General features: G+C 48.6%; 1 protein-coding gene across 5 annotated transcripts in view; it reads right to left on the reverse strand.

Annotated features, from left to right (window-relative positions):
- Positions 1-13,419, reverse strand: part of CTIF (cap binding complex dependent translation initiation factor) — a 302,947-nt gene extending 289,528 nt beyond the window's left edge. Inside the window, exon 1 of one of the 5 annotated variants that reach the window (XM_082354569.1) lies at positions 13,107-13,419. Coding sequence is in view for 1 of the 5 variants with exons in the window: in XM_082354575.1 (XP_082210701.1) it covers positions 6,401-6,475 (75 nt within the window). In the remaining 4 variants the exon portion in view is untranslated. Of the gene's footprint in view, positions 1-6,400; positions 6,987-11,989; positions 12,011-12,153; positions 12,341-12,429; positions 12,600-13,106 lie in introns of those variants that run through there. The other 4 variants (XM_082354577.1, XM_082354567.1, XM_082354568.1 and 1 more) reach the window with 4 other exon arrangements.
- Between the last annotated feature and the right edge of the window lie 11,103 nt (positions 13,420-24,522).

Consider the following 24,522-nt stretch of genomic DNA (forward strand, 5'->3'; position numbering starts at 1 on the left):
TTGGTTTCTTCTGAGCCCTCTCTCCTTGGCCTCACAGATGGCTACCTTCTCCCTGTGTCCTCACATGGTTGTCTCAGGTGTCCTAGGTCTGTGTCTTGAGGTCCTCTTCTTTTAAGGATACCAGTCATATTGCATTAGGGCCACCCACAGGACCTCATTTTACCTTAGTTACCTCTTTAAGGGCCCCATCTCCAAATACAGTCACATTCCAAGGTCCTGGGGGTTAGGACTACAACATACTTTTAGGGGGGATACAATTCAACCCATAACAGCACGGTGGATTACCTGTCTTCCTCTCTAGGAAAGGAATGTGTACAGACTCACAAATCCTTATCCAGGGCACTGTGCTGTACCACACTGAGCTGGTTTGGAATCTGGAGAGATGCCCAAAGTGAACAAGTACCTCCCCTCATTCTACAAATACTCATTTTGCTTTAAAAAAGATCTGTGTTCCTGGAGCAGGGACCCTGTGGCAAGCACTGCCCTAGCCCTATGGGAAATCCACAAGTGACTCAGACCAGGATATGATCTTCAAGGTGCTTATGATCTCAGGGAGCAGATCAGGCAAGAACCCAAGGAAGGATGGGAGTGGCGCAAAGTGCTAAGTGTGCTAAAGATGTACAGACCAAAGGCTGGGATGGAAGAGGAGGACAAAACTGACCATACAAGCAGAGTACAGAAGAGCCCAGGGGGGACTTATTTGCTCCAGGGCACTGGGTGGTCTTCCCTTGGCCTGAGCTGTTTGTTTGTATCAATAGAAGGGGATGATGGTTTGGGGAGGGGACGATGGTGTCCCCCATAATCTTCCCGTGGCCTACATTCCCCACGGCCAGAGTTCTCAATTAGCAGGGGCAGGAGAACTGACTCTGCAGGACCCAAGGTGTCCAAGCCACACTAAGAAGCAATTTCCTCCCTCAAACCCCACAGCTGCTGGCACAAGTGACTGCTGTCTGTCATGGACCAGCCAGAACCTCGGCCCCTTAGGTATCTCCAGTCCTGCTGTCAGGGCCACCACCAACATAGGTTCCCTCTCTCTCCCTCCCTCTGGACAACTCTGTCTGCTCGGCTTCTCCACCTGGCCCCAGTGACCGGAATGCAGAGGGGCCACTGGGGGAAGGGGACATAGAATCTACCTGAGACCACACAAAAGACCTCCACGGGACACCTAGGGTCCTACACTCCCATATTACCTATAGGTTAAGAAATAATAATTACTAGAAAAGGCAGGATTATAGTGAAAGAAAGAAGAGTAGTTGCCAGAGCCCAGGGGGTAGGTTTGTTTTCCTTATACCTCAATTATATTATAAGAAATTATTTTATAAAAAAAATATATCTCAATAAAGTTGATACATCCCCAAATGAATAAGTGAAATCACAATGAAACTTGGTGAGGTAAACAATCATTGCTTACCTAACCATGATCCCCCTCTCCACCTCCTCGCAAGCAGTTCTCCCTCTTCCTATAGATGAGGCAGAAAACACCAAAACTTGCTTTATCAGCCTCCATGGTGAGGTATCGACCCATTTCTCTTCAATGGAACTTGATAGTAAATTCTAGCAGGGGGATTCTGAGCAAGGTTTTCATGCCTGATACATTAAGACACAAGGATGGTACAGCCTCTGTGGAAAATGGTATGGAGGTGTCACAAAAAAACTAAAAATAGAACCACCATGTGACCCGGCAGTTCCACTCCTGGCTATATACCTGAAAAAAACAAAAACACTAATTTGAAAGATACAGGCACCCCAATGTTCATAGCAATATTATTTACAATTGCCAAGATGTGGAAGCAACCTAAGTGTCCATCAACAGATGAATGGATAAAGAAGATGTGGCATACACACACACACACGCAGACACACACACACACACACACACACACACACACACACACACACACACACAATGGAATACTACTCAGCCATAAAAAAGAATGAAATTTTGCCACTTGCGGCAACATGGATGGACTTGGAAAGACAAATACTGTATGATATCACTTATATTGGAATCTAAAAAATACAGCAAACCAGTGAATATAACACAAAAGAAGCAGACTCACAGATATAGAGAACAAACTAGTAGTTACCAGTGGAGAGAGGGAAGTGGGGAAGGGCACTATAGGGACAGGGGATTAAAAGGTACAAACTATTATGTATAAAACAAATTAAAGGATATATTGTACAACGTGGGGAATATAGCCAATATTTTTAATAACTATAAATGGAATACAACCTTTAAAAATTGTAAATCACTATATTGTATACCTGTAACTTATATAATACTGTATATCAACTATACTTCAATTAGAAAAAAAAATTTTTTTAAGACACAAGGAGAAACCCACCTTCCTGCCTGCCTTCCAATACAGTTACGTGAGAATGTGATGTGTGGAGCAGTGGGAGCCATGCTGTGACCATGAGGGGTCAAGCCTGAGCCAGAGGCCAATGTGCTGTAAATGGTTGCCTGGAAGGTTAGAATGAGTCCTTAAAATTATCATTGACCCACTGAATTAATCAACTTTAGAACCCCTACATTCAGACTTCTGGCTAGATAAGTCTACACATCTTGTTTTTTAAGCCACTGTTAGTCCAGCGTTCTTTTACCTGTAGCCAATAACATACTACAAACCAGGTGGTTTTCATCTCCCCAAACTTCCATCTCCAACCCCAAAACTGAGATCATAGTGAGATATAAGATAGAACCTTGTGGCTGTAAACTGAGACCCATCAGAGTTCTTAGTCCACAGTCCCCACAGATAAAGCATTCCTCTCCAGCCCCAGAAAAACAGGAAACAGATGCCAGTTTCTCTTGCAGCCAAGCCCCTCCCCTCCATTAGGCCTGCGTGCATCCTGTAGTACAAAGGACTGATGACAGTGTCAGGTATGACCCACATGCATTCACCCTCCCTGGCTCATGTGGCCATAAGCCCCCATTTGCCCAGGACAGTCCCACTTTATATCTGTGTCCTGGCATGATTATGAATGGCACTCCCTGTCACTCTCAAAAGTGCCTCCATTTGGACAAAAAATTATAGTCATCCTACTTCTGGCTGCCTCAGCACACTTTTCTTTCTCTTTACCCAGTACTTCCCACACCACACAAACGAGGCCATTCTGTCTTCCCCACCAAGATGAAGACAGGAAGTAGGGACCCTGCCAGGTTCGTCTGAAAGCCTCCGACCCACAGCAGGCGTCTCATGCATGTCCGCTAAACCAAACCAAATGTTAACGGAGGTAACAGGCTTAAGGTAAAAGGTTTGAGGCAAACCTGTAGAATGTGAGCATGAAGAACAATTTTTGGAAGGAGAAGAGGAGAAACTGGGTACTTTCCCAGAATCCCTGACCTTCACCACTGGGCCCTGTCAGGATCGCACATCCGTGTATCCAGCTGGCTGATGCAACCTCGCGACAAAGGCAACTCGTGCTCCTCATAACACAACACGGCACCTGTTAAATATATGAACCCCACAGATGCCAGCCAACCTGTGAATGCAAAGGAGCGGAAAGTCTTTTGCTTCCTCAAAGAGCCCGGGGCACTGTAGACAGACACCAGTGGGACTTCTGGACCACACATGTAGTGGCCATCCAAAGCCACAACAGGTCTCAGGTTTCAAGTTTCCAGAGAAGATTCTTCCCCACCCCAAATCCAGGCCAAGACAGAGAAGCTCCCCCTTGCATGCAAGCTCTGCCTTGCATGCTGGGAAAAATACTGTCATTGTCAACACCGTCCTGTTTGGTGACACATCAAGATGTGGATTGTCCAGCAGGCCACTTTCTTGATCTCATGATTCAAACTTGTAAGTATCTCAGCAAATGACCCATGAATACGGCAAAGGCCTGTGGGTTCTCAGCTCGTGGTGAGATCATGACATTGCCTACCCCAGAGGAAGGCCCTATAAGGGAACAGCATGGGGAATGCCTGCCCCACCCACTCCCGGATGGAACCACACACATTCTTTCTGAATAACTTTAGGGCTCAATTGTCACAACTACAGTAAGGCATATCCACGGCTCTGCTGCCCTTTCTCTCTCCCTCACAGAAGTTACTTTTATTTAGTAACACATACCGACAACACGTAGCACTGCACCCGGTACCTAACAGACACTCAATAAACGTCAGCTCCCTGCATCAGATTCCTGAGTCACTCACTTACAAACTGAAATGTATTCTGGGTGCTGGAGGAAGGAACTTGCTTCTCTAGTCGGAATCTGAAAAGCACTGAGCCAAAGCTCCTCAGAACTTCTGCATCACAGCCAGCTCAGCAAACCTTACATCTCGTCTTCAAAATCTCCCCCTTTGCTAAGGAAGTTAGGATGGAAGTTGGCTGGATTCTCACAGAATCTTAGCTCGACAAATTAAGGCCCTTCCAGCAAAAGCGAGCAAGATGGTGAAAGGCCTCCAAAGCATCTCTCACCACAGCCCATGGCCGAAGGGGCGATGGGTGGAAATAGCCGGGCAGTGCCCGAGGCTCACAGGAGGCTTTCCAGCTGCAAAAGCCTTCTAATGAGGGAAGGCACTGCCTCATAAAGCCACATACTCCCGGCCACGTGAAGCCTCTGAGAAAGTGCTGGTGGAGACAGCTGGCTGACCTCACCCCACACCCCAAACAACAAACTCCTTGAAATGCGAGGAACTCAAGCCTCTGGGCTTAGGACAGATGATGCGGCGCACAGTCTGGTGGGACCAGGAGCAGCTGGAATCTGCACAGGCCACCCTGAGGAGGAACCTGGACAGAAGCCTTGCCTGTAAAGACCTGGCCTGAGTCAACAGCGGGGGAGAACGTCTCACCTTCCTGGACAGGCTCGTCTGCAGGCTTCTGCTGAGAGATGAAGCCCTCGGGCAGGTGCAGCCTTTCTCCACAGCCATGCACACGCCCTCAGCAGTGTATAAGTGTCATGAAGGCCCTTTTCAAAGGTTCCCGCCAAGGCCTCTTTCTCCTCCTCCTCACTCAGCACCCCCCATCCCCCCCCGGGTCCTGCAGCATCTCTCCAAGGTGGAGACCCAAGTCAGTGAAGGGTGAAGAACCCCGGAATCTTCCCGGCACTCATGAGATCCTGGAGCCCACAGGCAGGAAGACCCTGGCCCCCCGAAGGCTTTATGTGCTAATTCCCTGGGGACTTCTGGACTACACATGTAGTGGTCATCCAAGGCCACAACAGGCCTGAGGTTTCGAGTTTCTAGGGAAGATTCTTCCCCACCCCAAATCCAGGCCAAGACAGACAAGCTCCCCCTCTCCCGCTTCCATGCCACCGGGCGGACGTCTATTCCATCCTCTCTCCAAGCCTGCTCACCTTTGCAGGGGCCCGTTTCAGGCAGGGCCCTCCATGCCAACTCCCAGACTCACCTCGGACCCTGGAGGAGGCATTGTTAAGGGCTCAGCTGCCTTTGGTTCTGAGACCCCTCAACACGCCCACAGCCAAACCCACCCCCAGGCCTGGCCTAGCGTCAGTGCAAGCTTACTGTCCTCGCTCACTTTTGAGTTCCCTGGGGATTTCTCTTACATTCGAGAAGCTCAGCCCTTCTTTGAAAGGATGCTAGTTATATTTCATACAGCATTTCTAGGTGCTTGGTAGTTGGAAGGTTTTCGAGATTTTTACTCCACTATGGTACTAAAAATATTCCAAATCAGTGTTGGAATCCCCTCTTTGGACTTGTTCACGGGAACTTTCTCTGGCTGACCTCACCCCACACCCCAAACAACAAACTCTGGCCACATCCCTGCAGATCCAAATACGTAGGATGAACACCTGCTATGCAGGTCCGAGCATTCAAAAATGAAAAGGTTGGCACTCTGCCCAAAACACAGCAGCCCTGTAAAAATGCGGCATGGCAGGAAGAGAAGTACCAGCAGGCCTCTTCCATTTAATGTGCAGCCCACTATTTGCCCAGGTTATTACAGATTTTTAGTGGTTTCATATGTCCACATCTTGTCTCCCAACTAGACTGCCTTCTCCTGGGCAGAGGTCCAGGTCTCCCCTGCCCTTTACTTACGCCCTGAGGGCCTGGGAAGGGCTCTGCCAACCAGGGATGTTAAAAATGACAAGGCCTCTCCTCTAACTCACTCTAAGGCTTCCAGCTGAAGCGCGCTCTTGGCTGTCGCTGGATTCTGCCAGCTGGGCCTCCAGCGTGACACAGCATCCCCGCCTGGCTTCCCTGACGACAGCGGCCCAGCGTGACAAAGGATTCTCTGACAATGGGAGGAAGAGGTCTTCTTATTGTCTACAGCAGTCCCCACGGCAGTCACGTTCAGCAGCAGACCATTCCCCACTCCCAGAACTGGAGCTCCTGCCCACACCTCCTCCCCAGGCTTCCACCACGCACGCTGTATTGTCTGGAAGACAGCTCCACTGGACTATCCTACCAGCAATTCAAACTCACCACGGCTAACATTAAACTCACCACAGTCCTTCTCACCCCCACCAGAGCAGACCTGCTCCAGCCACCAGAAGGGCACTGCCCAGTAAAGGCCGCCATCCACTGAGTCCACAAGGCCAGAAACCTGGGAGTCACTGGGACTCCTCCCTTATCCCCCAAAGCTAAGCAATCACGGCCGACTTTACTCCCCAAACGTTTTTAATACGTGGCCTTCCCTCCTCCGCATATGTCTCATCCCCTGGGACCTGAATACTGCACGGAGCTCGTTGTTGCCTCATCAGCCCAGCGGCTGCCTGGTTCCTGGTCATGCTCCCTTCTGGCCCACGGCCGAGTGCCTTGACTCTGCTTAAAGCCCTGTCCTCCTCACCGAAATGCGACGTCCTCAGCCAGGCTCACAAGCTCCTCAGAGCGGGGCTCTGTATGCCTCTCGGCCTTGTGCTTGACTTCCCTGCGGCAGTCCCTTCCTCCACCAGGCAGCCTCGGGCCTCTACGCCTTTGCGCCCACATTCCCTCCCCCTGAAGGTCCTTCTCCTGTCTCTTCTCCTGGCTAATTCCTTTTCATACATTCAGATTCAGCTCCTGCATCATCTCCCTTAGGAAGGCCTCTCTGATCTCTGAGGCTAGAACAGGTTGGCCCTTGTCTGGAAGGCAACTTTCTCCACCACTGCACTCACCACACATGCTGAATTTAACTGTTTAAGAGTCTGCCTCTCCCGCGAGACAGTGGGTTCTTTGAAGGCAGGAGGGCTGTGCCTGTTCGCGGTTGCAGCCCCAGGGCGGAGCACAGAGCTGGCCAGAGAAAGAGCCCAGTCACTATGAGAAGACCCCTCTGACTGCAGGATCCACCCAACCTCCTTGGTCAGCTCCACCCAGGACCAAGCACGCACAATTTCCCCTTCACCCTTTTTGGGCCATGGTCCCAGCTGAAAACCTCTGCCAGGTCTGCCACAACCCCAGACCTATCCTCAAATTCACCTCTTTCATGAAATCATCCCAAACTGGCCCCAGTCCACATATCACTGTTATGATAACTGCCTCCCGTACTTTATCCATCCCACCCCCGGGTAAGTTAGCACTTAGGTCTGGCTCCATGGTTGGACATAAGCCACCAGTGGATATCATGAAGAAGGAGCTCCAAAAAAAAAAAGAAAAATAAGAAGAAGCTCCAAAAAGTTCAATGTCCTCCACTCATAAAAGTGTAATGATGATGTGCCGTGGTGGACCACGTCAACTCAGGACACCAGATTTGAAACCTGAAGACTTGGGGTCAGATTCCTGCTCTACTGCTTACTTGTGACTGCGGCATGGCACTACCCATGGAGGCTCAGTTTCCCCATCTGCAAAATGGGAATAACAACAACAGCCTCAAAGGGCTATTATAAAAAGCAGATGAAATAATTTGTGTGAAATAGTTCATAAACTGCAAAGCCAAATCAGGTGTAAGGTATTATGCTAGTCTCCAGTGCCAACCAACCCCCTATCCAACTCCACTACCCCCCACCCCCAGTAGTTCTTCTCCTTACTTGAGTCAGGTAAGAATCAAATGAAATATGTGGATCCTCCTCCTAGAAAAATGCATGTACATAACAGCTTTGCAAACACTTTCAGGAGGTTCCTGAGGACACTGCCATCGAAAGGGAAAGCCACAGACCAAACTTAAGAGCATTGGAAGGCCCCAAGCATAGACCTCTCTCCCAAATATATGCTCTCATCCAGATTCCTGGGGGCCAAAGATGAAAGATAGGGCAATGAAGGCCAGGCTTGAAGGAAAGCAATCTCAAGACTAAAAGATGAATTCCTAGGCCTTTCCTGGAACCAAAGGGGAAAAAAAAAAAAGATGCAGAGTTTTCACTCTTTGGGAAGTAAGAATCCCACTTTTTTTCAGGAAGCATCACAGTACAGAGAAAGAAGATTAAATAAGGCTTCAAATTTTAGAAGTTCATGTTCCACTCTGCCAAGGGCTCCCTGTGACTTTGGGCAAGTCATTTCACCTCTCTGGGCCTTGGGGTCTTCAGCTCATCAACAAGGCCCTTCCCAGCTCTGGGTGCCTAGATCTGAGGGTGTGTCTGTTCTCACTCTGTTCTGAACCACAGCTCTGGCCGGGGATTAATTCAGAAACAACAGGCAGCTGTCAATAGTCAGCATGGGGGTAATTCTGAGAGAAGACCACCATCACAACAGTGGCCTAAGTTAAACTGCATGCAGGAGGAGGCAGGAGGGCACAAGAGCAAAGCCTGAATGTTAGCAGCTGAGCTCAGGTGACCAGAGAGTCAGCAGTGAGGCCCAGAGGTAGAGGATCCCCCTCAAAGAGAACACCAAAAGGGGCTGTCACATTATTGGGTAAGCTATGCAGAAATGCCATCAGGTTTGGAGAATTGCCCAAAACTGCAATTTGCCCGTCTGTTTTGTACCTCCTGTTCTTTCTCTGGGCTCAGGATTCTCTCCCCATCCTAACCACCACCTCCTGCTTCCTCCTTCATCATGTGAACTGCAAACAACAGAACCTTAAAACAAGGGCAGTGAATGCAGGGTACACGGGTTCGAGCCCTGGTCCGGGAAGATCCCACATGCTGCGCAGCAACTAGGCCCGTGCGCCACAACTACTGAAGCCCGAGCACCTAGAGCCCGTGCTCCGCAACAAGAGAAGCCACCGCAACAAGAAGCCCGTGCCCCGCAACAAAGAGTAGCCCCCACTCGCCACAACTAGAGAAAGCCCGCACGCAGCAACGAAGACCCAACACAGCCAAAAATAAATAAATAAATGAAATTTATAAAAAAAAAAAAAAAAAACAAGGGCAGTGGACCCCAAAACTGAGATGAAATTGGAAAACAGTGTCAAAGACCCGGGAAGTGAGTTGGAGAATGAATAGATTAAAAAGCAGACTCATATTAGAACATATCCATAGACCTGTGAGACAGAAACTACTAAACTCAGGCAAGGCCTGAGTGAGACCTTGACCAAAGCCACTGAAGACAGCCTATCACAGCCCATCACTGTCCAGCAGAGCTGGGGCAAGAGCACAGAGAACAACTTGTCAGTTCCTCATTGCTCAGCAGACTAACCTGTTGGTTGGCTTCAGGGTCATCTCCCACGAGCTGCCTAACTTCTACAGAAGGACAGACCTCCAGGGCTCACCTGGGAGGTTCCAAATAGTTTGAAGTTCAGAGGAACAAGGCTCTTCTTCCTCTGTTGCTTCCTTCTGCATTTGCTGTAGCACAGGGACTGGCATTATGAGTCCCTTGCAACCAACATATGTGAAATTGACTAAGTCCCAGGGCGAGTGCTTTAAAATATTTATGATTTGTTCCCTCCTGCAGGCTCTGAATCATCCACTTTTTGCACTGCAAATTAGCTGTTTCTGCTATCCTATCTTTGTGTGCCCCAAACACAGCAGAGTATCTAGCCTACGGAAGGTGCTCAACAAACATTTGCTGGACTTAAAATCTTACATTTATCTCCACAGCTAGAAGATGTTCTTGCCAAGCAGGGCCACTATGTTAAATATTCTTTGTATGTACTTCAACATACACAAACATGTTGGTGTTCAATACATATTTGTGAATGAATAGCTGATTATCTGACCAAACCTAATAACCCTCCAGGCTGTGTCTGAGAACCTTCATGTGCGCGAACTCTGAGAAATACATACAGTTATGTAGGAGTTCTTTGTTCTTTTCAAGGCTTCCCCATCCCTGGAGATGGAGGGGGCAGGTTCCTGGGTGGTTTCTCAGGAGCTATACTTTAAACCCATGGTTTTGGAACCAGTAAGTAAAGAATAAACCTTAGATTCAATAAAGACCCCACGAACACACCCATATGAACACAGGCATGTGTTGCAGAAACATATATCCATATGTATTTATTACATGCAGGTATACATACTGCATGTATCAAAGCTGACGATCATTCACCAACAGTAAATTATCAGATGAGTGATAACAGCAATGCAGACTTCTGTTTTTTAATACTTATTCTCATTAGGACTGGTAGCAAACCAAGTGTTTTTTGACAAAGAATAAATACCATAATTTACTCCTTTTCTTGGGTTCAGTATTTCCTGAGGTGCCAAGACCTACACTTTAAAAAAAAAAAAAAAGGTGGTCACTATTTAAATTAAAAGCCATAGTCTGAGAAGTGAAATCACAGAAAGGCCTCAGGCAAGTCACGTCAGTTTTTGAGCCTCAATGTGCTATTCTGTAAAATGGGGTTAATATCCCCCTACCTCATGGGACCGTCTTAATAAATGCGATGATGGGGTGGGGGACTGCCCAGTAAAGTCATACAAACATATTGTTATTCTAGCAATTTGTTAATCACTGATGACACTGTATCCCAGAATGCGTTATAAAATTACTGCTCCGAGCGCACATTATCCAGGACAGACACTTGACACAGCAGGTGAGTTGATCTGTGTGTAAATCGAATCCTGTTTCAAATACTCTAAGGGAGTGTATCCTGTGAGGGACTGGACATCTTCTAACGTCTGCTCGGTGCGTTCTGTTCCACTATGATCGGGTTTTCTCGCACGCCAGGCAATTTTCTCGCGCGGTCCCAGCATGCTCGTAGCCGGGATCCCTGAGGTTTACGGCCCAGACCCGGAGCTGGACGGGAGGAAACAGGCCGGACAGCCTGCGGCCCCTCCCCGCCCTCTGGGCGGCTCCTTCCTCTCTCCTCCAGCTCGGGCGGGCAGCGGCGCTCGTGCTGTGTCACTTTCGCCATCAGGAGCCTCCAGCCGCCGCGCAGCCCGCAGCTCCAGCGGCTTCCTCCCTTTGCGCGCGGGCCCCTAGCCTGGGAGATAATCCCCGGCCGCAGAGACCCAGCGCCGAGAGGACAGAGCCGGCAAAGGCATGCGGCCGGCTGGGCACCCGGCAGCGGCGCAGGAGGCAGCGCGGGGCTGGGCCCGGGGCCGGTCAGGCCGGACAGCCTTTGGCCCCTACTATCTCCAGGTCGAAAAATTGGGAGGGGGTGCGCAGAGCGCGCTAATTCTCTCCAGGATCTGCGAAGGCAGCGGCAGGCGCGGGCACGGGCACCCACAGAGCGCCCCCGGCCAAGGGTCAACCGAGGGGCGTGGGGGGGGTGGGCAACGCGCGAGCGCCCGCGGCTCCTCCAGGCCCAGCCAGACCAGCCCCCGGCGCCACCGAGTAGGTGGACAGTCTGCCGGGTCAGAGGGGCGTCGGGGACGCGAAGGGAGGGTTACGCAACCCCAGGGTCTCCCCGGGCCCCCAGCCGCACAACCCCCCTCTCCAAGTAACCCTGGCGCGAGCGCGGACACACACACCACTACGAGCCCTGGCGGGACCGATACCCCAGGCGATCTGGGCCCAAGCGCGTCCCCACGACGCCGCGGTCTGCGGTCCCCGCCCCCCCACACACGCCAGAGCGGTGTGTACACACACAAACAGCTGGGCGCGGGAGGCGACGCCTCACCCCCCGGGTGGGGATGCACACCGCGCCGCCAGCCACCCCTCCCCTTTACACGCCGCAACCCCCTCTCTGTTCACACCTGCCCCCAAACCCCAACCCTGAAAACTCCACGAAACCAAACAGCCAACGCCGCCCACAGGAGGGGCTCAGACTCCCGACTGTCATTTAACGTCAATGGAGAGACGTACCCAACTCAGATGCGCGGTCCCCGGGACGCCTCCCTCAGATGCACCCAGGCTCCAGCACCCGGCCCTCAGGGGCAGCACAGCTCCGCCGCAGACAAGCCACCGCCCCCCCTGCCCGCCGCCCACCCCCACTCCCCCCCACCACGGCCGGCGTCCGGGACAGTCACCTGCTCGCTGAAGGACCCGAGCCGGAACCCGGGTCACCAGCCACTGCGAGCTGGCTTTTCAGAGCCTGTCAACTTAACCCTGGCTCCGCCGGACGGATCCGTTCCCCAGGCCCAATTACACCGCGGCGACAGAAATGAATAATAATAATAATTTTTTTTAAAGCCAACAGAATCACCGCCGTGGGGAATGTCCAAAGCCGCGACCTCAGTGGATCTACCGATTCGGGTTCCTCCTCTGCTCCCATCCCCCGCGCCCCCCGCGGCCCGCGGGCTCACCGTGGACGGAGGGAGGGTGCAGCCTGTCTAGACGACAGACATCCCCGCGCCCGCGGGGACGGGCGCGCACACACACACGCGGCCGCCACAGACACAATCAGTCACCAGAGGAGGGAGGGGCGGCGTGGAGATACTCTCTCGGGGTCCCTCCGGGAGCCGCCACCCTACCTCAGCGGAGCACGGTCAGAACAGCTGCAAGTTTGGCCGGTACTAAACCAACTGCTTGATGCAGCAAATGCGGGCTTCAAAACAAAAGAGAGGAATCAAGCTCGCTCTCTTCCTCCCCCCGGGTCGGAATCTGGCACATGACAGCGGCTACACCGCGCGGCTCCAACGCGAGCCAGGCTCCAGCCGTGCGCCCCCCAAGAACCCCCCTCCTCACTGGAGCTCCAGAGCTACGGCTCCCCTACCGGCGGGGAACCCGGCTGGGAAGGGGCAAACCTCGGGAGGGGGCGAAATCGTGGAGTGCGGTCCTCGACAGAGGCGGGGAAGGTGGATGGGCGCCGACTCCTGGCTGCCCCAGGCGCAGGGAGGGGGGAAGGGGGCTAATTGTTTGGGTCGGTTTTCCCGGATTTATCTATAAGCACGCGCACGTCACGCAGCCCTCCTCGCGGGTCCCCGAATCGATCGGCAATCAGAGATGACTAAAAGAGGGGGGCGGACGGGGGGATGCTCACCTCGGGGTTCCTCTGGCCGCCGCTCCGAGCCCTAGTCGGGGGGTGGGGGAAGGGGGCAGGGAAGGAGAAGGGAGGGAGGAGGCTCCGGAGAGCCGACTCCAGCCTCGAGTTCCGCGCGTCCCGGCTGCGGAGGGGCTCCGGCGCCCCAGCGCACAAACCCAGCCGACAGGGGAGGGAGGGAGGGGAGGGAAAGAGGGAGGGAGGGGCGGGTGGGGGAGAGGGAGTAGAGGAACGAAAAAAAAAAAAAAAAAAATGATCTCCGCTCTGACACAGGGAAAGAGAATGTAGGAGAGTGACGTCCAGGCCCCTCCCTCCCCTCCGGCCACGTGCAACGACTTGAAAGGAAAGAGGGCGGCGGGAGGCCTGATGGGTAATGTAGTTCGCCTTTCTTTACCGGGATGGCGGGCCCTGGAGAACGGGGCGCCGCCGGGACGCCGGGGATGTGCCTGAGCAGCAGAGACAGCCTGTCTGGCCACGCCGAAACCCAACGCCCAACGCCCGTTCCCCTCCCCGCAACGTGCTGGCGCAGCCCTGGGTGGGGACCTCCGCGTGGGGAGAATTGGGGGCTTAGGCGAGATCCAGGCTTGGAGGGAAACATTTGATTTTAGGGACAGGACGGCTTTAAGGATGAGGACTTCCTTGCTTTAAGTGCTAAGTCCGTCCTAATGGCAGATAAAAGGGAGCTTTGTGTACGCACTAGGCGGCCCAAGTCCAGTTATTAACGCTGTATTAAATGCTAACGTCTGTTATTGAGATGCATATGTTATAATTAACATTTGAACATCTCTGTGGCAGGGGCGGGATGTTGTAATTAGATATGCACTTTGCAACCAATTAATTTTCCATTGGCCATGCTAAAGGCTAAGGCTGGGGACTTGGTGACTGGGAGAATTCAATGCAATGTATAATTCAGTAATCACTTAACCAAATCACCAGCGTTTTCCAAGTGCCTACTAGGTGCTAGGCACTGAGCTTAGCACAGAGAAGCCTTCTGGAGAAATATATGATGCTGTACACCCTCCAAGCAAGGGGGTTATAAACTCATGGAAGGAACTGTGTGACTCGGTATAACTGCGAAGAAAATCATTTATTAATTCATATAACATTTGGTGAGCACTTTCCACAGATGGGACATGTCCGGGAATGCCAAGACAGGTGAGACCCTCAAGGAGGTCAAAGTCTCTTGTAAGGACCACAGTCAATGAAAGTATACGGGATAAGTCCACACTTAACATAGGCATAGGCGCAAAGTGCTCTGGAACCCTCAGGAGGAGCAGCCAACCAGGATGGAGGGTGGATAGGGGTAGGAGAGGATGAGGGAAGGCTTCCTGGAGGAGGTAGTACTTTAGGTAAGAATTACTAACATTTTTAACAAAGGCAAAGGGAAGGGTAGACCTCTGACTAAGTCTGCAGGGTACAAAGGCTCGAGATGAGAGATAAGAGAGCAAATTCTGAAAGTCCCAGCAATTTGACAGGGCAGAAGGGAGGACCCAAAATGCAGGTGGGTCAGGGATGAAGGGTGGGTCTAGAGGGCAGAAGGAGCCTGGGATGGCTTTTCAGCAGAGATGGGCCTTGCAGTGGGCCTTGAAAGAGGGGTGGGATTTCTTTCAGAGCAGAGAGCATGTCTTCCTGACTTGAAGCTCAGCATGTGCCAAGCCGCGGTGGAAGGAAAGCGAAGCAGCATCCGCAGTCACACCCAGTAGAGCAGCTCTTTTGACTCTTGTACCAAAGGACATGGAGGAGTATCATCCCCTCCCTTCTAGAAGGAGGCGGCAGGCCCATAGTTGTGCATTCATAAGAGGCAGAGTGGCTACCAGAAGCCAGTTGTCTGGGTGCCAGGCCCAGTACCCCCCGGCAAAGGAACGTGTTTAAGCACACCTGACTCTTCCTACTGGTTTGTCCCTCTTAGCATTTATGCCTCACTGGCTCAGCAGTTATTTTTGCGCTTTAACATCTGGATGATTTCCTGGATTTACGAAATACGGACTAATAGTCCCGGAGTCTATCCACTCAGCAAATTCCCATTTACCTACCTTTTGTTGTCAATGCTGTTTTGCACATTGTGTGATATGCACACTACCTGCAAAGGAACAAGAATGGAATTGTCTAGGTCTTGGTTTCGGCATTGCTTTAAATCACACCCCCAGAGGTGAGAACAGGATCCAGCCCCAGAGGTGAGGAAAGGCTGAGCAACCTGCAGAGTGCAAAACATCCGTGGAGAGTACATGCCTCTGTTTGGGGGCTGTGCCTGCAGTGACAGGGCCAGTGGTGACAGCACAGACTCAAGAGTCAGCCTGAACCCTCAGCTTGAATCCCAGGCGTGACACTTCCTGGATCTGTGACCTTGGGCTGTTCACTTAACCTCCAAATGAGTGACTTGGGCAGCTTATTCAACAACCTTTCTTGGCCTTGTGAGAACCAACGGTGAAAATGCATTTAAACTGGCTCCTCGTCACACAGCAACTCTTGGTGATGGTCATTCCTTTCCCTGTCCCAGGGTCTTTCTGGGCCAGGAGAGTGATCCCTGAATTTTTTTTTTCTGCAGGTAGGCCAGCAGAGCGGGTGCTTCAGGGAGGATTCCTGCGGATGACTCACCTTCATGTGTGAAGTAGGTTAGGGTTGTCTTCAAGGAACCTTCAGCCGATTTTAGTCCTCACCGCTCACGGGCTCAGCGCTCCTAACCCTCCCCAGCTGACATAGTGGTTACGCTCTCCCTCTCCCCACCCTGCTGCCCCAGGACCCCCTTGTGTGTGCACCCAAAGCCCCTTCTCTGGACAGTGTCCCCAGGCTCCCGCGTTCCTTCTTCCCACCTAGCAACACTTACCTCCTGCTTTCCACATCCCAGAGCCTGGCTCTCTGCTTTACCTTCAGCCTATTCCACCTTCATCAATGGATGATAAGATAATCTTTTCATTCTCTCCTCCAACTATGACATGTTTGTCCTCTTATCTAGAGCTTTCTGAAACGGCCTTTGCTGATGGGGATTTCGGGCTGGAATGGGGGTCTTTGAGAGGAAGACTCTGTGAGTCACTCAGACTAGAAACTGTGGCTTTCCCAGTGTGGGAGGCCTGGGGCTTCATTGGTCCCTCATGTGGTGGCCTTCCTTCCCTGCAGTTGATCTTATGCCCCACTTGCAAGCTTGGGTCAGAGGAGCTGCTGGATGCAGAGTCAATAAGCTGGCACTGGAATTGGTTAATTAGGCAGATTTGAGTTGTTAAGCCTGACTTGTTACCACATAGCCTAGAAATGAAAAGCCAGACTGTTTCTCTCTGTCTTAAGCAGTTGCTTTTCCTAATCAATACTTTCCTAAGATACTAGCAAAAGGAGGGAATTCCCTGGCGGTCCAGTGGTTAGGGCTTGGTGCTTTCACTGCCATGGCCCGGGTTCGATCCCTGGTTAGGGAACTAAGATCCCGCAAGCTGCACAGTACAGCCAAAAAAAAAAAAAAAAGAAAAGAAAAGAAAAAGAAAAGAAAAAAAAAGGACACTAGCAAAAGGAAATATTTCTCTTTTCTTCCCATATCCTCTTCTGACTCCTGACAGTCTTTCCTCCATCAGTCAGTGCATTTATTGAAGGCCTGGTGGGAGCCCACCAGAGTGCAGGGGCAGAGAAATGGCTCGCTTCAGGAGCTGGCACCCATGAGATAACAGAAGAACTGATGGGGTGCTACTCTGCATGAGGGTGATGTTAAATGAACAAAGCGTTCCTAGCAGGCTGGGATGGTCAGAGAAGACTTCTGGGAGGAAAGTGAGACTAGATTCACTTATAACTTCCCATCGGGAGGAGGTCAGCAGTGACCTAAATCCCAGTTTTGTAGCATTGGCCTGGGAGGCATTGCAGAAGTCGTGTCTTTATGTGGAAGCTAGAGAGTGGGTTCATCATGCATCAGTTTGGTGGCCAGTGACCCCACAGAGGGAAGGAAGTTATCAGTCTAGTGTTTTCGCTCTGCTGCTGTGGTGTTGGCTTGGAGAGATAATGGCTTGATAGAATCAGGTTAAGTTTCACCCCTGTCTCATCTCAGCTTCCACTACACAACCCCAAAGACCAACACCTGAAAGGCAGATGGAAAGTGCTCTTCAAGGGTTGAAGTTGGTGGTGGAAGAAGGGGCACCAATAGCGAATGATGAGCTTGAGAAAAGCCAAAGCTAAATAAGAAATAAACCAACAAATGTTTATTGGGTGCAGGCTACGTCTAAGGCGTTGCATGGCACCTTGGGGAACTCAGTGTGTGAAACTAGGTTCCAAGCCCCACCTGCCCCATCCTGCCGTGTGACATCTCCTCTCTCTGGGCCTCAGTTTCCACACCTGTAAAATCGGAGGGTCTATGATCTCTAAGATTATTTCCAAACCTGAAGTTCTCCCTTTGAGAAGTTTATAGTCCAGCTGGCAAAAGAAACTGAAAGTTAAGTAGCCAAAAGCATGAATTTTAAGCTGTTTAATTCCAGCAGATCAGGAAGGGTTTGCAATATTCATTTAACAAAGCCCTGAAATCCATGAGGGAACAGAACACAAGCAGATCTTGTCTCTCAAGATTCAAGGACAGTAAGTGAAGCCCATGAATAGTCAAGCATTCCTCAATTTCTTTAGAGTTCAAGGTCAGACCTCACAGGTCAGTGGCATGAGCACCACATCCATGGATGGCCTTGTCCATGATGAGGCCTTGGGCAAAGATACACCTCCACATATCTGCAAGAGACAGGTTTCATTATTTCTCAGGCTGGAAAAACTGGAAAAACTGTGCCACCCTCATCCTGGGAGGGGTGGCCTGGCTTACTGGGCCAGGGGTATACACTTGATCCAAGGGACTCCAGACTATTGTCTATGCCTGGACTTAAGTGGCCCTGGCTCCAGCAGATGAACTGAGCCAATCAGATTCCCTTTTGCAAGAATCTTCAGGAAGAGGCTGAGAGACCTGTGCTCACCGGTGACTCTGCTCAGTCAGGTGGGGGAGGAGGGGCTTGTGGCCTTAGTGGGCCAGGCGCAAGAAGAGTAGGCAGAGGAGGGGGGCGAAGGGGGAAAAGGGAGGGAGAGAGATGTGTGGAGTAGCCTCAGTTCCAAACTTTCTGATTCTCAGTCACAGGGTGCTCTACTATACCTCTCTTTGATTCCTGATACTTCTGTATCCTTATAGCAATTCCCTTTACTTTGTGCAGGGCTGAGTGGGTTTCTGATTTTTGTAATCCAAAGACCCAAATCTCAAACAGCCTGAAAGAGAAGAAGTGCAGAGAAAGTTACAACCATTATGATCCCTGTAGCTGGGAATTTCCCCTCCTGAAGATGCTCTTCCCTTTTCTATCCTAGATGTCTCCCTCTTCAACTAGTTGATAATCCTTGTCTCCTAAATCTTATTCTGAAATGTCTGCAAAATAACTTGACCTTGAACCTTCCACAGCCAATAAATCCCCTATCCAAGAAAAATAGGTAATAGATTAATCAAACGATTACTATTTGCCAGGCAACAAGCGAAACACTTTCTGTGCTTTGTTTCATATAGTCGACATTGCAACTTTTGCAGTGGAAGGAACTGAGGCTAGGAGGGGTGACAGAACTTGCCCAGGGGCGCACAGCCAGCAAGCAGGTGGTAGTCCTGTGGACCTCAGAACCAGCAAGTTTTTTTTTTGTTGTTTTGTTTTGTTTTAATTAATTAATTAATTAATTTTTATTTTTGCCTGTGTTGGGTCTTCGTTTCTGTGCGAGGGCTTTCTCTAGTTGCGGCAAGCGGGGGCCACTCTTCATCGCGGTGCGCGGGCCTCTCACTATCTATCGCGGCCTCTCCTGCTGCGGAGCACAGGCTCCAGACCCGCAGGCTCAGTAGTTACGGCGCACGGGCCTAGTTGCTCCGTGGCATGTGGGATCTTCCCAGACCAGGGCTCGAACCCGTGTCCCCTGCATTGACAGGCAGATTCTCAGCCACTGCGCCACCAGGGAAGCCCAGAACCAGCAAGTTTTAACCACGCCCCCTCATCTCCAAACATCAGCATCCACCTTCTCAAGTCCCCAGCGAGCACCTTTCCTCTAGCTGCAGGAAACATCCTTCCTCCTCACTGGTGCATTTACAATGAGGTGCTTTTTTCTTTTAGACTGAGACTTCCGAGATGTGTGTGCATTTGTTTGTATATAACTGATGCCCCAAATGATTCTATGCTGTAGAAGAAGGATCATTGTTCATATGCCTCATCAGTCAAAAAAATTTTTTTGATCTGCCTCTATATTTCTCATTTATTTGTTATTTATTTTTTATCTATTATATTTCCCAAATAGATATTTGATTTTTTCTTTCAGTTTGATTGAGATATAATTGACATAAAATAGGCATTTTAAATGAGGGTCTAAAGATGAAACAAACATTTTTAAATAATTTTAAAATTTTTACGAATTTATGATTCAAAAGTCCTTTTGCTCTTAGGGAAGCTTATTTTTTGCATAAATTTAACATGAAGGTGACCATCAGTAAATATCATAATATTTTCTTCTGGCACCCCAGTGGCTTGTTTTGGGATACGCATACCTGGGGCCCACATACCATACCCTGGATGTGGAATGTTTGTCATGTTCCCCAATTTGTTAATAATACAGTGATTTCAGGAAATAATGAAGAGGCAGTCAGCTAAAACTTCGTGAGTTTTCATTGCTTTCCTGACTTATTTATTACCCTAGTAGTTTTTATTTTTTGTGTTTTAAACCAGTGATTTATTACACATAATAGTTGGGATAACACTACTTACGCATTATTCATCCAGCTAAGTCACTTAATAAAATTAAAAACACACATTTCTATGTCGTTGAAAAGTCTTTAGAGACACCATTTGAAAAATCACTTAAATGGCCTCTTTTTTTACCCTAGTGTTTACTGAGTACATACAATGCGTTTGCTCTAAGTTAGATATCGTGAGTGATAAGTACACACAAAAATGGGCATTCATCTATGCTTATAGGACCTCACAGTTTAGGTCAGAAGAAAAGACAGACACATTTTAAGCAGACATGGCAGTGTAAGACTAAAATCCAAAACATGCCCGATGTACAACACAGAGGGAGTGATTGTTCAGAGGAAGGGGAGTCTTGAGACCTGAGTGGCAGGGAAAGTTTTACAGGAAAAGTGGGGCCCGAGCCAGTCTTTGAGGCCTGAATGTGATTTGCATGGAAAGGGGATAGGAAGGTGGCTGTCCCGTGGGTGGACAGCAGGAGCTTGTAAGTGGGAATTAGCAAGTGGAAGGGTGAGGGTGAGCAAAGGGTAGAAGGAGGCAGTAAGTCCAGAAAGGCAGTACTGTGGAGCTGGTTTGAGCCTGGACTCAGGATGCACACAGACCAGAATATGAATCTTGCCATCACCTTTTATAACCAGGTGTCAGCCTTGGGCAACTTAAGCACTCTGAGCTCCTGTGTCCTCTATAAATGGGAAAAATAATAGAGCGTTCCTTGGTAAGTTATCACGAGGATTAAAGGAGCTCATGTCTATGAAGCACTGAGCACATTGTAAGGGCTCAATTAAGGCTAGGTTTTTTTGGGGGGTGTTATTCTTGTTTTTTGTTTTTTGTTTTTACTGGCGATAGTCTGCGTGGGACCTTGAACGAAAATCTGAGCAATCTGGACTTTTTTCTATGGCCCAGGAGAGTGAGGTTAGATTTTGTTTCTGAGTGCTAATTCAGACACAGTGGAACATGCCGCAGTCCCAGGCCCAGTGATTCCAGTCCGACCTGAGCCGAGGTCCCAGTAACCTTCATTGGCACCTTCAGCACGACCTCTGCTGGTTCAACAGAACCTGGGGGATAAGGAACAGACCTTCGGGTGCTCTAGGGGCTGACATCCTGTCCCTCCCTCACCCACATGCAGACACAAATATGCACACTCCGCCTCTTTTTCCATTTTGACAATATTGATGATCAAATTTGTTTATACTCCACTCTTTCCAAAAAGGACTTGAGACAGCTTTTCAAATTCTAAAGTGCACCTTGTATATGAAGATAGGGGTTTACACAAAAGATACTTTATGAGATGATTATCCTTTTTACAAAAGGAGTAACTGTAATTTCTTTAAATAGCAGCTCATCTTGTACATACAACATCAGATCTGATTGACAAAATTTTGCTTTGCCAGCAACTTTTCTGGAATGCGTCAATGGTATTAGTGTGATTCACAACATTGACTGGTTTTGATCAGGTTTGGTACTTGAATAAAGGGTGTAAGAAGCCCTTAAATTTATTTTGTGCCATCTTAAACCAAAAGGGCTCTGCTGTATTTTTTGATGAATTTCTTTACAAACCGAGATGTACAGAGCTAAACAATTGAATTGAATCTGGTCTAGAGACCACTGAGCTGCCAGTTGGTCATGGAAGCCTGACTGGAGGAGGCGGCAGGGGAGATTTTTCAGGTAAACGAGGAAAGATGCCGGTTGGTTGATGTTGAATGGGAGACCATCCCAGGAGAAGGGAGAAGTGTGGAGAGATGCTGGGGCTACGCTTCTCCCTAAAGGGCAGCAGCAGGTGTGGCCCACCATCCTGGAACCTCGGATAAGCCGCAGAAGAGACAAGAACAGCCTAGTGACAGTTCTCCTGGACCCCATCCCAGAAAACAGTTTTGGTCTGATGCAGAGATAAGATGTGCAACACTCCCTTCCTGCTATACCTGATTTCAGGCCTTATCAGACATACCCCTTCGGTGGGCATGTTGCCATAACAACCTTATAGTCACTGGAGGGCATCTATAATTGGGAGAAAATGGCATTAATTTAGTTACAGGTTTGTTTTTTTTTTTTTCCTGGGAGGAGTTTTAGTCCACAGCTACTTTAAGTACTCGGATTCAGATGTAATCTTTTTGCCTGAGCAGACTAATAATCACCTTGTAATTTAATTACTAAGCCAGCACCAGTGAACTCTTCTGCTATCGACTGAGTTATAATTTTTGAATACCAGCTTCATGGGCAGGGCCTGGCTCTGAAAGCTGTAGTTATCCAGATGCAGGTCTTAACCTATGCTGTGCTTCATGAGGCTACTCGGCCGTAGAATTAGCTCCAGGGATGCTTGTGAAACTTGAGCATGTCCTGAGTGGTCCACCTGTCAGTTATGGCAGGCATTCATCTCCACTAGAGAACAGCTTGTCCCCACTGTCACTTCTCCTTTCCCTACAGTCTCCTGCCACCTGGTATGATCCCATTTCCTAGGCCTAGAAAGCCTCCAATCTTGGAATGATAGGGTTTTTTTCTCATATTTTTAAATCTTAAAAAATCATGGTGAAATACATATAATATAAATTTACTGTCTTAACTATGTTTATGTGTACAATTCAGTGGCACTAAATACATTCACATTATTGTGCTACCATCACCACCATCCATCCACAGAACTCTTCCTTTTGCAAAACCGAAATTCTGTACCCCTTAAACAAGAACTCTCCATTCTCTTCTCCTCCTAGCCCCTGGCAACCACCATTCTCCTTTTTGTCTCCATGAGTTTAACTTCTCTAGGGGCCTCATGTAAGTGAAATGATACAGTATTTGTTCTTTTGTGGCCAGCTTTTTTCACTTGGCATGATGTCCTCAAGGTTCATGTATGTCAGAATTTCCTTGTTTTTTAAGGCTGAATAATATTCCCTTCTACGTGTATACCACATTTTCTTTATTCATTCATCTGTCGATGGACATTTGGGCTGCTTCCACCTCTTGGCTGTTGTGAGTAATGCTTCAATGAACCTGTGTGTGCAAACATCTCAAGATCTTGCTTTCAGTTCTTTAGGGCATATACCCAGGAGTGAAATTGCTGGATCAAATGGTAGTTCTTTTTTTAGTTTCTTGAGAAACCACCATACTGTTTTCCATAATAGCTGTACTATTTTACTTTTCCACCAACAATGCACGGGGGTTCCAATTTCTCCACATCCTTGCCGACCTTTATTTGCTTTATTTTTCTATAGTGACCATTGTAATGGGTGGAGGTGGTAATAATAATTTTTTATTAAAGAGAGGACCTGTCTAACCTCACTACTTAATAACACTTCTACTAATAGCAATTATAATAGCTGACACTGAGTACATAGCACATGGTAGCCACTTGTATTAGGGTTCTCCAGAGAAACAGAACCAATATCCCTCAACACAGAACAAGGGCTGCTTAGGGATTAACAGGACAACCTCTAGTAATGCAGTTCTTTTATTTTGTTTCTTGTAATGTCTTTCCTGATGATGATGACAAAAAATAATGAAGGCAATATTGATATTAAAGAAATAAAGAGAGATTGAATATAACCAAATGTGCAGTTATAATCTCCATATGTGAAAAAAACTCAATATTTGAACATTTCATATTCATAGAGAACTAAATGAGAGGGCGATTATTCATATAATGGAATTATTTGCTTTATAGAAGGATTCACTGAGTTATCCTCTTCTGTGATGAGCTTTCCCCATTCACTTAAAACAGGAATTAATTTATAACAATGTGACGTATATATAGCTCCCCCAGAACCCATCTATTGCACAGCATGAAGCCAAATCAAGTTACTAAAATGATTTTGACTACTGGATAATGATAGTGGGGAATATTTGTTCACTTCAGCACTTGAGGATTCCAACTACAAAAGGATTCGCAGATATCAAACCACTATCCTTGGTCTTGGTGAAATTATGAAGGACCAGAGAAATGCCAAAAGATGGGTGGAACAACTTATTAAACAAGTGATTTGCGAGCACGACCAGAAGAAGGAATCACTTGAAGACTCCTTAACAAGACAGAAATAACAAGCTGAGCCAAACTGAGATCTTTCCTTGTATGGCTGATGCTAATAGAGAACTAGAAGGTGAGAGAGCCGTGGCTTTGCTATGCACTTGGCAGTCTCTCCTGACCTTCTCTTGAAAAAGAAGAAACGTCAATGGAAGAGAACGCATGACTAGGTGAGCAGTTACTTCTGGCTTTTTGGTTAAGATGACCCGTGTGTGTTGATAGATTTCTGTCCAGGTAATGAGCACTCAGCAGGCACAATCTCACCATATCAATTAGGAATTGCATTCAGCTGCAGAGATCCATGTTATAGTGGCTTAAATAACAATAGGGATTTTTCTCTCACATTAAAAAAAGTTGGTACAGTCACTTTGGAAGACAGCGTGGCAGTTTCTTACAGAACTAAACGTACTCTTACCATGTGATCCAGCAATCACATTCTTTGGTTACTTGCCCAAAAGAATCAGAAACTTATGTCCACACAAAAACCTGCACATGGATATTTATGGCAGCCTTATTCATAATTTCCAAAACTTGGAAGCCACAAAGATGCCCTTCAGTAGGTGAATGGGTAAACAAACTGGTACATCCAGGCAATGGATTATTGTTCAGTACTAAAAAGAAATGAGCTGTCAAGTCATGAAAATTCATGGAGGAACCTTAAATGTGTATTGCTAAGTGAAAGAAACCAATCTGAAAAGGC

The sequence above is a fragment of the Balaenoptera borealis genome (assembly GCF_965194805.1).
Source record: "Balaenoptera borealis genome assembly, chromosome: 14".
Lineage (NCBI taxonomy): Eukaryota > Metazoa > Chordata > Mammalia > Artiodactyla > Balaenopteridae > Balaenoptera > Balaenoptera borealis.